Source organism: Corapipo altera, unplaced genomic scaffold, assembly GCF_003945725.1.
Source record: "Corapipo altera isolate COAL_440 unplaced genomic scaffold, ASM394572v1 2b, whole genome shotgun sequence".
Taxonomy (NCBI): Eukaryota; Metazoa; Chordata; class Aves; order Passeriformes; family Pipridae; genus Corapipo; species Corapipo altera.
This window is the reverse complement of record NW_020884874.1, coordinates 29479560-29494984: the sequence shown is the minus strand read 5'-3', so window position 1 is coordinate 29494984 and position 15425 is coordinate 29479560. Positions and strand designations below refer to the sequence as shown.

Genomic DNA, 15425 nt, shown 5'->3' with positions numbered 1-15425 from the left:
TGTAATTGCATCAGTTGCCTTCTGCTGCCATTTGGCACTGAGACAAACCAGTGTGCTGAATCCTGTTACTCAGGAATTTCAGATTTCAGAGTCAGCTTTTAGATTGCCTCTGTTGCCCTGTTAGTTGTTTTCCTTTTGCACTGACTTTCACAGTGGTATGAGGCATATAATGGCCAACTGTTCTTGGGCAGAATTTCATCTCTAATCTTTAAGCCCTGCATATCTGACAGACTTCTTCATCCGTGACGAGCATAATTTTTCTGTCTTCTGTGGGAAAGCTACATCTCTGAAATTACCATTTATTTATTTATTTTAAGTAAGAGTTTGTGACTTCCTACATGCCTTTTGAGGCAACCAATACAAAAATGAAAAAAATTTTTCAGTATTGAAGGAATTCACACCAAACACCCTAAAGATCTGATGATTCCTTACCACTGATGAAATACCCTGCACTACATATTTGTGAACTCCTCTTGGTATGTCTGACATGACTCAAAAAGTAACCAAACCATGGCATCACAAGACACTTGAGTAGCTTTCTCTAACATGTTTACCCATTATTCCATCTTGACACCACTAGTGTCTACCACAACTCAGATACTGAACTTAGGTATTTCTCAGCTGCCTTAAGAAGCAGCTGTTTAAGCCAATATATTTGGAGAAGCACTATTTGGAGTGCTGTTGTGGATATAAATGAAACTGAAGTACCTGGTTCAGTTCCTGTGATATATTGTATTTACCCGCATGGTCTTTTAGTAGAACAATTTTGAAATAAACTGAAGAGGATTTCTTCCTCTGCATGTACCTTCTGGTCTTTGAGTCCTTTTTCTGTACAGGTAGGTGCTTTAAGCTAGTTGCAGCTACCAGTGTGAAAAAAGACCCTTTGCAGCAGTCTGGCAGAATCAAAGCCACTGCTTGCTTCCATCAGTATGTTGTTCTGACACTGGTTCTTGATTTTTTTCAGACCTTGAAAGGCTTTAACAAGAAACCATGGGTGTGGAATCCATGCTAGTATAAGAATTAAACTTCTTAGCTTCTGAATTTTACATGATCCTCTCTCACACATGAGAGGTTGAAGATAAAGGAGTGCAGAGTACAACTGTGGTAGCTTAATGCTTTGCTGCCTAGAAAATTTTTATGTTGCTTATACAATAATGGTCAGAGCAGGTAGTATAGTTACAATAACTGCAGACCTATAATGATAACCTGAGGCACTAGAAATAGTTTTAGTGGCTTAACAATGAAACCTGTTATCAGTCTTTGTCATACTTCATAGTATTTGTCACTGTACTCTGTTAAAGCAATGGAAAATTTTGAAGAATGTATAATGCTTCATAATGCAGTAGACTAAGGAAAGGTAAAGATGAATTTAGAAGGATTTCTGTTGTCCTAATAATACAGTCAAGATAGCAGCCTATCATTTTTCTGTAATATTTCTCTTAAAAACCTAATTTTTTTACTTACATATTAATTTAATAAGTCTCGTTCTTTAATATTTCTATAATTCCTCTAAAATGAAATTCTATTATCACTTGCTGTAGTAATTCTTCTGATATGTGTTGTGAAACAACAAGATTTTTGTGAATGCCCACTTTCACTTCTCTTGATCTTAAAACATGTTATGGATGAAGTATATTATTCTAATCTTGTGGCAAAAAGATAGGTTTCTTAAAGAAAAATTTACATTTTTTCAGAGAAAAATATACACTGTCCTTGGCCAAGTGTCAGATAAGCAAGTATGGCATGACTTCCAAGAAGACTCTAACCTTTTGTTTCCGTCCTCCATAATGAGTTTGAATCTCTTTAATCCTCAGTCCAGTTCTCAGCAGACCAAAAAAGGCCACCAAATGCAGCCTGTATGACCAATGCTAGTATGTCATTACTGGCCATTCAGATGGTGGTTTTTAGTTTTTAAGAGGGCTGTAAAACTTGCAAGGTTGTTTAAAATCTATATAGTTTAAGGTGAAGCCTTACTCAGTGAAGGGACAAGCTCAGTACATGAACTCTAATGTTGGAAATTTTACTCTGTAAATTGCTAAAATAAATGCAGTTGTCTGAAGTAAGTCACTTTGGTCAAGATATAGTTGAATTTCTGAAAGTTGGAAGGCGTAATTTTTCCATTAAGAAAATAAAGAAACAGTAAATATTTTTATTTGCAAATGGAGTATCATTTACTACATTCGAGGAGAAACATTGATTTTTCTAGCAAGATCATTGTGGGAAATTCCTTTCGGATTTAACTGGTTGTTCCGTGAAAGAAAAACTCTAAGAATATTTTGTTGTTTATAGAAAAATCATACAAGACTTGTTCTACTTGTATAAAACTGGGAAAAAACACACTTTAAAAGATAAGGTTAAGAACCCAGTTACATGCCTATACTTCACAATTTTGAAGTCTCTTCAACCTCCTGCCTTTGAGAGTTTGTAAATATTTTGTGAAGTTACCTGTTCTGTTCTAATTTACTATTGGTATGGAATCACTTCATTGTTTGCTAACTCTTGGCAAAATTAATCTCAGTTGCACAGAGGAGACAGTAAATTCAATAGGTCTTCATATTCAAGAAGAGTATCAAGATTATTGAGGAGCTGGGCACTTCTTTAAATGTTACCCTTGTGCTATAGCAGTCAAAGATGCAGCCCCAACTTTTATTTTGCCCACTTTACGTGTTGTGAAATAGATTGGTTTTTATAATGGAAGTGTTGGACAACTGTAATCGACAATATTGACTTACTAATCAAGACAGGCCCACAACCCCGCTCCTGAATATTTTTTCTGGCTGCTAGGCCATGATTTTTGATCCAACTGATCTGGTTGCCAGCTGCTTCTGGCATATAGGGTGCTGTCACGTAAAGTAGTGGTGTTGCAGAGTGCTGAGGGTTTATGTTTATGCTTTAGCTGTATATATAGTAACTGCCTGCCTAGGAAGTGCATGTGCTGATGTTTGTGATTTAGCTTCCATTAAAATATTTTTCTCAAGGATGTTGGGAAACACAAGTCTTTAACCTGTTGTTTTTGCAGAATAGTATACTTAGTTAAATGTGTTACATCTATAACTTCAATGAATTGGAAAAGCATTTTCCAATAATATAATCTTTTTTTCTATCAAACACCAACGAAAAAAGTGCGTCTTTTTGGCATAAATGTTCAAGGAAAAGAAATCAAGTTAAAAACATAAATTAAAGATTTGCTTGAGATAACTGCATTTCCTAATTAAGAGGGAATTAGTGATGTAAAAACAAAATGGTACGCTTTTGAATCCAGGTAGTATTACTACAGAAACCTTAACTTTTTGAAACCTACCATGCAAATTAATATCTCTTCAACCATAGCAATTTTTCATTGCTGCCATTAGCTTTTCCTTTCTGCTCAAGTTGGTGTGCATAAACGGCATCTAATGCAAAGGATCTAAAGCTGTTCTTTGCATAAAGACTTATTAACAGGCTTGTGAAGTGATGCATGGATTTGGCAATAAGGCAACCCAACTGGGAAAAAACAAGAACATAAAAAATTGTAAAGCTAAGGATTAGAGCTAACAGAACAAATTTCCATTTAATAATTGTTTTACCTTATCACTGAAACAGTTCTGAAAGCCCAAGTTTGATAGTCAATTAGTTTGGTAGTTTCTTTCATATTAGACCTTGTCAGATTAAAGTGGTTTAGAGTTTCCAGAAAGTTTCTAGACTCCAGTTTCAAGTTAGCATTCTGTCAGTTTGTACTGACATTATTTCCTTATCTTGAAGAAATAATCAACAATAATCAGGACCCAAGAGCACAGAAATAATCGAGTTTTCAAATATTAGTATTTATGCTGGACCTAGGGTCAAAAAGAGTTCTTTGCTGGTACATACAGTTGTTAGCTCTTGAGTTTTGTTCAGGTACTTCTTTCTAGCAGAAGAGAAAACTGTAAGGCAGAAAATTAAAACATGGTTTAATTAAAGTAACAGCCCAGAATTTAAACTACTTTTAAAATTACTTTTATAATAGTTTAGGATTGTTCTAAGGCTTACTGTTTAGGGGTCAATTTGGATTACATGTAAACTTATTTTTCTTGTGTTTTATCTTTTGCCTTTGAATCCTTACTTGAAAGTAGCTTAATCTGCATAAGACTATGTCTAAAATCCTTAGTTCTTTAAAACTTGAGACTAGGTAGATTCCAAAGGGAGATTTGTAGAATATAGGAGTATTGTATTTTAAGTTTAAAATAACAGAAATCTCAATCAGATACATTCAATATGATAATTTTCAAAGGAGTCTATATTTTTTTCTTATCTGAATGACTTAAGGGTTTTAGAATACTTTGCTTTCTATTTTTTTTATTTAGTCTAAGTTTTTCCATTGTCTGTCCATCTCGTACTTTTGTCTTGTACTGCCTTTTCTACTTGAACTTGTCTTATACCTTCCTTTTTGCCTGTTGCATTTTTCCTGCCTTGAAGTGTAGGATATCCAAAAGACATTTCTTTAATTTCTTTTTGGTGGCTTTCTCTTTCAGGATAACATTTTGTCATCTGCCTTTCCAAAGCAAGTGGCTATATGTGGGGACCGAAAGAGGAAACATTCACATTGTCAATGTGGAATCATTTACTCTCTCAGGCTATGTCATCATGTGGAATAAAGCCATTGAACTGTGAGTTTAGTCAAGTATTGTCTGTTGAGGGGAGGGAACAGCAGTGTCCCACTTGTTATTAACATCAGTTGCAGAGATGTCATTATTTAGGGTGACCTCCATATTAGTCTCAGTACACTAAATATACAATCAAAGTACGTAGTCATGTAAATACTTTTTGTTTTCATGAATGTGAAGTGTTAATTAGTATATATGTTTCTGCCTATAACAATATTTTATCATCATACCTGGAATACACATAGAAATACACAAAACAGACAATATGGGAATAGACTTAAAAATCATTACATGTAATGCTAAAATAGAAGAAAAATAATATATATTAATCTATGATGTGGCTGATACTTGGACAGACATGTCCCATCTACAGCTTTAAAGACCAAAGTGTAAAGAAATGCATTTTTTAAGAGGGCTGATGATACATTCTGAGTTTAAAATGACTGTCTAAAAACCTAAATTTAAATAAGCCTATTCCAAGAGCAAAATACATTTTACAGCTATTGTCATTGTTCTACCTTTTTTAGTGACAAATTTGGATGTACAAATATAGTGGGGTTTGGGTGAAAATATATAGTTGTGTGCTTCTGTTCCTGTGCAGTTATTTTGTTCCCAGTATGTCTGTTTTCAAAAACACATGAAGTCCATCAGTTCCCAAAGCCTGTTGAAACAAACACAGCTCTTCACTAGTCCATCTTCTTAGTAAGAAGTTAACATGAAGTGTTAATTCTGTCTTATTGTAACAATGGCCACCTTGGGCATTTCATGCCAAAGCTGGTTTTCTGGCATAAAAGTAAACATTTTATCCAACTGTATCAATTGTGTAACAACAGATGTTAAGATAAATTTTATAAAGGTAATAGCAATTTTCTTTTGTGGATAGGCAGTAAATAAGTCTTTCCTTAAGACAGAAACTAAGTGTCTGCAAATAGACACAGTATTTATGGGCTTGAAGATAAAAAGTGAAAGTTACTCCACGTTGAAATGTTAACAACTTGCTTACGTGGAATCTGTACCTGCAGAGTCTGTGTTGTTTACAATAGTTTTGAGATGCAGTTTAGAGCAGAGGAAATTCTTTTTAATGGAAATATTTCTTTTTTTAGTTCGTCCAAATCTCACCCAGGACCTATTGTCCACATTAGTGACAATCCAATGGATGAAGGAAAGGTAGGATGTGTTTAAAGACTCTTCAATACCTTATTTTTCAAGGAAGACTTATTTTTAAAGTGTAGATACCACTGCTACTTAAGGAAGGATTAAGTATATGAGGACAATGTTTACAGTGTAAAGGAATTCTAAATCAAGATTTTAGGCTCTGAAAGTAACACAAAATAAGGTACAGACATGTCTGTAGAGCTCATTACTGGAATAATTTATCTTATAATCAGAAGCATTTGAAAACACAGATGAAAATGCTTAGTCCTGGAAAATAAAAGCAAAGAATTTTACTTATGGTGATAAAAGGTAAGAGGTTGCAAAAAAAAAAAAACCCAGTCGTAACCTGAGTGCTGAAGGCGTGATGGAAAATGCTTAACTTTATCATGCTCTTGGGTGTTGTAATTTCACAACTGTAGAATACTTATTTATATAGCATATTTATATGGAATACTATATACTTTATCTTTAGATTAACTAATCTGAGAGAGTGTTTTTATGGAATTTGAGGTCTAACTCACATAACCACATTTTAAGCAATTTATTATAATCACTAGCTACTGTCTGCTATTGAAACTGGTCTGTAGTCCAACTAACCACTTCAGAAAAGTAAACTCAACTAAAATGTGTAAGAAAGAGCTATGTATTAGACTTGTCATTTCCTTCTTATGAGATAGTATTAACATAATCATCTGTTCCTCTTGGCAAGAAGCTTTACAATACATGTTCTTGAAGCCCTCAGAAGACAGGAATTTTTGTCCTGCAACATAGCAACCACAAAGAAGTTGAGCTATGAACTCAACAGTCAGGAGTTCCTTCTGTATTAAAGTAAATCTACAGGTACTGCCCTTTGCTGTGGGACATCTGTTATGAGGCCCATGAAAAAACAATGTAGAATGCATAACTTAATGAATTAAGTCTTCACTGTGAGCTAAAAAGAGAAAGCAAGGAGTTAAAATGCCAGTATGTCTTCTCTAAGTGACAGCAATTGCTGCAGTACCAAATCTTCCATTCCCCACCTAAGTCATAGTTACAAGGCTAAGTGGACCTCTTTGCAAGATGTGGGTTGGTGTTACAGGGCTTAGACACTATGAAGGGTTTTCAGATGCTTTAGCTTGTGTGCCCCATATAGTTATTGAGCACATCTTAGTGGTCTCCTGCTAATTTTGTTCAGATTACTTGGTCCACATGGAAGAGTAGACAGGAGGGGTTTTCCTTAGTTTTAACAATAGGAATAATGCAAAATTTTAAAGAATTATTTGAATGCAGCAGTGTTATATGAATCTCTTCCAGAACTACGTAGACCCCTGGCAAAAGTACAGTTATAACTTAGCCAGAGAACCCTTGATGCTGCTTTAAACATCTGCATTAATGACACCACTCTAGATTAAGGAGGAATAAGCGATTGAGTAGTGTGATGAATTAAATACTGAATTATTATTTTTGTCAGTGTAATGTTGCAAATATGCTAGAGTTTCGAACTCCCATGTGTAAAGAGTCTTCAAGGAGAGGGAAAATAGTTTGCTTAGTAGTGTTCTACATATGCAGGAGAGACATTTTTTTGTTTACTTTTTGTTTGACAGGTCAGTGGTAGATGAAATTGGAGCCAATCGAAGAGATACTATTGTCTTAGTGGTTTGAATGTTTTAGCTAGTTATGAGTATGAGCTTGTATCCTAGATACCTGAAGTTTCAGTCCAACAAAGAGAATTTAATGAGTGGAGTTTTTTCATTAGGGTGAGGCTCACTGCAGTAAGTCCATAACTAATGATTTTCTCTGTAGAATTAGGTTTGAGTCACATTTCAGGCTTATGGACTCTAGAATATGAACACAATGAGCTATGGTAGTTTCAGAAAAGCAAAATTATTTATTTATTTTGGTGTATTCCACCCCACATCTAATTTTTGTCCACTGAAGTTTAAAAATGACTGGGTTTATTGATCAGGATATCAATCAGTGGTTTAGATTCTGACCTTACACTTCTCATATTTCTCATAAGAAAAATATTGCTGAAAAAAACCCTGTGCTGTTGCAAGAACCCCTTATGTACTCATTTTTAAATTTTGTTCATTCTATTAGCCTTCTGAGCAGTGGGTTTTCTAATGTTTAAGTTAAAATAGAAAAGTTATAAAATATGGCTTAGAACTGGCAAGTTGATTTAAACTAATAGTGTGCATATCACTAATGGAAAAAATTGAATATTCACTTTTACTAGATCAAACATGTTTAATTTTTATGGGGTTTTAGTGCTGTATAGCACTGAAAGAGGTAAAATATTTTGTAAGCTGATAGGAGATCCTCTGTTATTTTTCATATTGAAAACAGCTGTACACCCTGAAAATCTTAACATGCTGAAAAGATTGTCCAAGCAAAACATCTAGGTGGGACAATAGATCATATTAATTTAAATCTAAGTTCATGTGAAGGCAGTGGTTTCTGATTTACAATCCGAAGGACACTCCTCAGGACACATTGCTTACAGGAAATAGTCTGTTTCAACAGAGTAAATTGTAGCAGCCAACTACTCCTTTTTTTTGTATGTCCATGTTGGGGAAAAACTGAAAGTGAAGACATGCTACTCAATCCTAGGAGCAGTTTCTGCTGTAGCAACAATGCTCAAAGATCTCACAGTAGATCCAGCAACTAGGAAAGCTGAAACTGCACTGCATTCTTCCGTGTAACAAGTGGCAAGACTGTTACTACTGCCTTATGTTGGCCTTGTTTGGTTTTTTTCCATTAAGAGAAGTGTCACTTGAGATAGGAGAGCAAAACGTAGATACTCAGCAGTGTGTTAGACCAATTATAGTGAGCAATTTGAGTCTTCACTCCCTTCAGAAAAGGTTTAATCTTGCTTCTAGCAAAAAGATTATTTGGGAAATTATCTTGTTGAATTTTTCTAGCTTTTCTCCTATGAATAAATAATGGTTTTGGTCTTTTCTTTAGCCAGTTATCTTAATTGTAATTAACATCTGGAGAAAACTTATAGTACTTTCTTTGTAGAAAATGAACTCTTACCTAAAACTTCAGGGAGGGTAGTATATTCTTCCAACAAATCTAAGCAGAATGAATTCCAGTGAGGAAAACGCACAATGAAGTTCTATTTTTCAACACTGCCACCCACCCCCCAACTTTGACTCAGGAAGGAATACACTTAGCAAGGTTTAGTGTTGATCTTTCTAGAACACAAAGCGATTTCCAAGGAATCTTCAGAAAGATACTTTCATTTTTTTCTAGTTTTGCATGAATGTCCATTGTATTTGATGGAACTTTAGGAGAATGTCAAGTACAAAGTAAACCGTTCTAGCATTTAGGTCTTCACCTCTCTAATTTTTATTTTTGTAACTACTTTCAGTTACTACATGAAGTATGATGATGCATATCTTTGGTACAAGAACTACAGGCATTGCAAATGGTATAATTTTGCTTTTCCTTATAAAGACTTAACAATTCTGCTTATTAATGCAGCTTCTGATTGGCTTTGAATCTGGAACGGTGGTATTATGGGACCTGAAGTCAAAGAAGGCAGATTACAGATACACACATGATGAGGTAACATTTTTCATCTGCATTACTTACTCTGAGGATATCATTCACTACTCTAATGGTGATTTTTATTTTTTTTTTTCATTTCTTATACTACTTCTGTCACCAGTGGATCAATAAATAGGTTTCTTTAAAATTACAAGTACTTGAAGTTTTCTCTAATAGAGCAGTACAGTTTGGACAATGAACTTCAAATAAGTTCACTGAATTTAAGTTTGTGCAGTAGTGAATGGTGGCATGGATTGGATTTCTTAACTAATTTTTTTGTGGGTGAAGCTTTCAGATTATTTTTCTGTTAGTCATGTGACTTTCACCTGTATTAAGAGCTTGAGTCTTAAATTGAAACTACATGGTTTAGCAATTTCTGTAATTTGGAATCTCTTGCATATTCTGAAAACGGGGGGGAAGAAACTACTAAGTAATCTCATTGCAACATTTCTATAAACACACCTTTTCTCTGTAGGATAAGATCAGGGTTTGAAATAAGACTAGGGGAGGCTTAAAAAAACAATGGCATTAAATGGCATTAATTTCTTTAAACCTTTATTCTTGAGAATAAACTTTTTGAAAGACTGAGATTAAGAAAAATCATTCAGCATAATATGCAAGTTGATGTACTTTATTTAAAAATAACAAAAAGTTGGTTTCAATTATATTTTATTGATTGTAAAATGACTGTCATTGTTCAGTACCAGCTAGGCCTGTTACTTGTTTCACAGCAGGTGTATTTTCCATAGCCCTGTGCTGAAGTTTTCACAAGACATGATTTAGAGGAGTTTTTTGGCGTTTTTTTGGTGACAGTTCTGGTTTGATACTTGTGTGTTCTACCAATTAAGAGTTTCTCTGAAGAGGGAAGTCTCTGAAGTAGTCTAAGCCATAGATCATCAGAGGTGAATGAGGTTTCTTTGTATTCAGAAATGTCTGTATAAGCCTTAAAGTATGTTATGTGAAGAATATTTTTCTCTCCCATTTTCATTTCATGCACCTATTTGTCATTTGTTTCAGAAACTTACTCATGTCTCCATCTTTTTCTAGTCTGAAACTCTTTGTATGCCTTTTATTCTTCATGCTTTTCTCTACTTAACTCTTTTTAACTGTTCTATTTTGTCTTATGTCTGTACACAGAACCTTTCTAGATAGTTTCTCGTTGACTCTGGTTTAGTGGCTTTACCAGGGAGCTTCTTTCATACACTGACCATAAGGTCCATGGACATGTGTGATAACCCACCCTTAAGGGGAAGGAAGCACCTAATGTCACAACATGTTTTACCTCTTCTCACATTGGTGAAGGCACATGACATTCTGCCCTGTAGCAGGAGCAGGATTTTAAACTTCAGGATTTATGTCTTTGACTCTCCACTTGTTCTTGGTGAGAGCTCTTCTGAGTGTGGAGTTGACAACTAGTAAGAAGAGAGCTACTTAGTTCAATTTTGCCATACTTCCCATCTTAGTGGGTGGTTAGGCTTTCTCAGGCACCATGAACTGGGTGGCCAGGCACATTGATGCCATAAAGAATGCTTGCTAGAAACTTTACCATTGGATTAGTTTTCTCCTCTCTCATCACTTTATAAATTACTTTAGTCTTAGACCATGTAAATTGAGTGCTTGTGCAGTCTATCACAATCATTTGATGCAACTTTTTTGACTCAAAACTTTGAATGTGTGAAGGGATCCAAATGTCATCCTTTTATTCCTTAGCAGAGGAAGATCATAATGAGGGTCAAACTCCGTGCGTGATCAGAGGTTCGTGAAAAGATATCTGTGTTATTTCCTGAGGGGAAAAAACTGAATCCAATTACGTTTTTGTAGCTTCCTGCTTGGTTTCATTTCAAATGGCCTGACCTTTAGGAGGCTTTCCTGAAGCAAATTCCCATGTTGTAGTGCAGCAGTCTCTTTTGTTCCTGAAACCTAGGTCAATGGAACACCATTTTCTTCACATGTGTGCCTTTCCAGTACCCTGCTCTAATAGTTGTTGCACAAGAACTCTAGGACACTCATCCCAAGGGCAGGAACATCACCACCCCTAAACCGTTTGTAATTGTATTTCTGCTTAACCATAGCTGAGGGAGACAGCTCTATGTCACGATTAGTGTTGATTGCTGGCATATTCTTCACTCCACAACATTCTAGTTCATGGAAAATTCAGGGAATTTAATTGGAGTTTGTTCTTGGTTTTTCTATATTGCGAATAATATCCTGACTTAAAGTAGTGTATATTTTTTATTATAACAGTAATATTTTGTGTATTTAGAATTAGTTTAAATAATATGCAGATGTAACATTCTTTTTCAGATAATTTGAAGGAAATTATCTCTACACAGTAGAACTGAAGTTGTGAAGGGACCTTTCTTTAGAAGGTTTCTTTGAAACCCTTTACTCAAAGCATCCTTTTCTTTCCTGGGCAGGCTCAATGAAAAAATAAGACTAAATTTTTTCTGCAACATTCTTAAGCCTTTTATGTTCAGACATTGGGGACTTAAAGTAAGCTTTGCTTTTCTTATGTGGAATACACTTATATTACAGTTATTTCCCAGCCTGTATTTTGATCCAGGAAAGAAATAAAACAAATTTCTCAACTATAAGTTTTGTTGCTAAAAAATACCCCTCACATGTAACTTCTGAAAACTAAAACTAGTTGTATAATAAAGTCCCCTCTTCAAGTAATATTTTGTTTGTTCTGATGTAAAGTATGCTTTGATAGCATTAACTGTAATGTATTATAGATTACTATTTTTAGACACAATATTCTGGTACATGACTGGGTGTAAGAGATTATTTTCCAGCGTTAAAAACATGTCAAAGTAGCCTGTGGAATTAAGAGGACTGAGGAAAGAGAAACAACCCTGGTATGTGACTTGCCAGAAAACAAAGTGTGTCAATGTATTTCATTTCATCAAAACAATCTTCATGATGTATTGTCATTTAAATCTCAGTAGCTGCATTTTTTTCTTGTTTTTTTTTTCTTTCTTTTGCAGCATTTTTCCCCTTCTTTTCTTAGGTTGTTGACAAGAGAGTTAGCATAGGTACTCCCAAGTTTTACTGTACTTTCTTTGAATATTTTGGTAAACCTGTAGAAAAGGAGTCAGTATGATCATCCATTCATTAACAGAAATACTGAGAGTGTCCATGGAAATTAAATGACTGTCATAATAAGACAGTGAAATCTGGATAGACTATGGTTAATAATCAGTCTGACTTGCAGAATGACTTTGCTTAATGTCATGCGCAGTATATTTCAAGCTAAATTAATGTCAGAAGAAAGTAAAGGATCATGGCAAAATCCAAAGAATTATGAAAGGAATTATCAATGTCTCTGCATTCCTCTGGGAAAGTATTCAGAACTATTTTCCCACAAATTGTGTTACACTTGAAAAGTAAGCAATAAGATGCATATTAGTTAAAAAAATGGGCAGTTTACTTAGATTTTTTCATTTCTCCTGAGTTTTACCAACTGTATTTGCAGTAGTCTAAACTTGGTTTTGGAAAAATGAATTTAAAAACTCTTTTGAAAACAGGCTAAACTGCTTAAAGTAATAGCTTTTGTATTTACATCAGTGAATTCCTGCATGTACTGGTTTTGGCTGGGATAGGTTTAATTTTCATCCTAATAGCTGGCACAGTGCTATGTGTTTTGGATTCACTATGAAAGTGATAACACACTGATATTTTAATTTTGCTGAATAGAACTTACTCTTTTTTGATGAACTTGTATCTTACATTGTAAGATTCCATTTAAATTATTAGTTTTTGTACCTCTTAAAAGAACCAAAAATAATACTGATTTCTAGGGATATAGACATAAAATGTTTTTAAACGTGTATTAATCTCTTGAAAAGCTAGTTGGTGCAAGAATGTTTCCTTCTTAAAATCAAATATGTGTATGTTCTTTGCAGGCAGTATGGCTGTCATTTTTCCACATGGGATAATCCTTCTGCAACAGGTGGTGAAAGTGAGGCTGCCTTTGTGTACAGCCTGTCTCCACATAATACTCAGGGATAGATAGTTTCTACAATTTCTGGTAAAGTTTTGGCATACATAGGACAGCATGGTCAATTGTGCTGTGTTTGTTATTCGAAAAAGTAAGATTTGATTTCCTTCCCTCCCAAGAAAGCATGTAACTGTCTCAGAAGTTTTGAAACAAACTTCCTTATGGTCCAGAACAGCTACCTTAAATTTGAACTAAAGGGAAGGGGGTAGGAATACTTTTAATAAGAAAACTTCAGTTGTAATTAAGTAAACTTCAAGATTTATTTAGATAAACTTCATTGCTTTTTCAATAGAGTGTTCCCTGTATAAATTCCTGTAAACTTCCCTGTATTTGGTTCATGTTCATAAATGGAAGGATTCAGAATGTTAGTTGAGGTCAGGACTTGTTTTACCTGTGCAGACAATTCTACTTGATACAGATGTCTTGTGCCTTAAATATAGTAACAGTCCTCTATGGTACTTGTACGTGATCTTGTTATAAGGTATTACTTTCAGTTTGGGATCTGTTTGACGAGTGATATATTCCAAAAAAATATTTGAGAGACAGTTGAATCTGCACCAGTTGATAAAAGCATACTGCTGCATTATGGTACCAAAGGGGTAACAGGTGAAGTTTAAATTATGATGAGAATAATGATTAAAACTTCGAGTTTTATTCTGAATCAGTACATTTTTATAAAACATTGGAAAAATATATTAATTGTGGGGATCTTTTAATGTCTGAGACGCTATGCATAGATTTGCAGCCTCAGTGGATTCTGCTTGATCTTTCTGTTTTATGCTTTCCTTCAAATTGCAGCACTAATATTAATCATGGAAAAAAATGTCAAAACTTTTTTGCTCTTGAGTACTGAGATGATTTTTCAGCTATCAGATTTCTTTTGGTGATCAAGACTATTCTAGCAACCAACCAGTACTACCTAAGTTTATTGTACTTTTTTCATTATAGCTGACTTGTCACTGTAGATATACCAGCCTGTTGTACCTGGAGATTATGCTGCAGCTACTTACAGGTTTTGTTTTGTTTTTCAGGTTTGCAAGAATTTATGAACTGTGTGATAGCAAAGGATAGTGCTCTGTACAAAACTTTATCATACCCAGCCCATAGTATTGTTAGTTGGATCATTTTATAAAACATAAAACACGTATTTTTGTTGCAGTTTAAACAATATTTAGCTGCATTACTAAATATAACAAGTGGTTCTATAAAACTAACAATAAATAACCATAAAACAAAAGACTCATATTCTCTTTCAGTGATTTTTTTCCATCCTTTCATGTTCCTTGCAGAAACTGTGGTAGCAGTCATCCTTCTCCTTTGTGCTCAGTTTATCATATCTTTTTATGTTCTTAAGCATTAATGCTGTTTCAACAGTAACAGGTTGTTGCATTCCCTCCTCTTGAGATTGTTTTTCAAGAAAAGAAAGTAGCGTTCATTTCTCAGATTTGTCCTTCCTTACTTACTTCTATAAAGCTTGCTTTCTTACTAGTTCTTAAGACCTATTTCTACATAAGTGTGTGTCAAACTGTTCCATTTGCACTATGGGGTGCCTACTATTGTCAGAGTGTGGGAGAGTATGTAAAATGTACTGATTGGATTGTATTGCTAAGCATAATATAGATATTTTAATTTCCTAGTGTCAGAACTTTTTGAAATGAAACCTTCTCTTTACTGAGTCTCTTTACTGTTGATCTCTTCCTTTATTTGGTACTATGTTTGTAAAATAAATACAAATGTTCCGTATTTATGCAAAGTTTCTTCTGTAAAACCTTTTTTTGCTGAACAAAAATTTCATGTACAGAATGAACGAGACTATTTCACTTTGACAGTAGGAGACATCATATGAATCATCTAGGTTTCTGAGCTACATGTGCAGGTGTGATATTGGTACAGACAATCTGTATTCTAGCAAAATCTATAGTGATTCCACAATACATAGAGAACAAGATTAAATTTCACCAAGAAATATTAAACTTAGTTAATCTGTAGTTTACATATATCCAGATCTTCTACTACTTTAGTCTGGAAAAATCATTATTGAAGACTCCACTCATTTAGTAGCTGTTTTCCGCTGTCACTTAAGCTCTGGATTCTCCCAGTCATATTGCTGGAAACTG

At 34.4% G+C, this 15425-nt stretch overlaps 1 protein-coding gene across 6 annotated transcripts in view; it reads left to right on the top strand.

Moving 5' to 3' along the window:
- Window positions 1–15425, top strand: part of STXBP5 (syntaxin binding protein 5) — a 103549-nt gene that overhangs the window by 34924 nt on the left and 53200 nt on the right. For all 6 annotated transcript variants that reach the window (XM_027632601.1, XM_027632587.1, XM_027632574.1 and 3 more), the window contains exons 5-7: window positions 4491–4625; window positions 5726–5789; window positions 9243–9326. In XM_027632601.1, the coding sequence (XP_027488402.1) occupies window positions 4491–4625; window positions 5726–5789; window positions 9243–9326 (283 nt within the window). The remainder of the gene's footprint in view (window positions 1–4490; window positions 4626–5725; window positions 5790–9242; window positions 9327–15425) is intronic.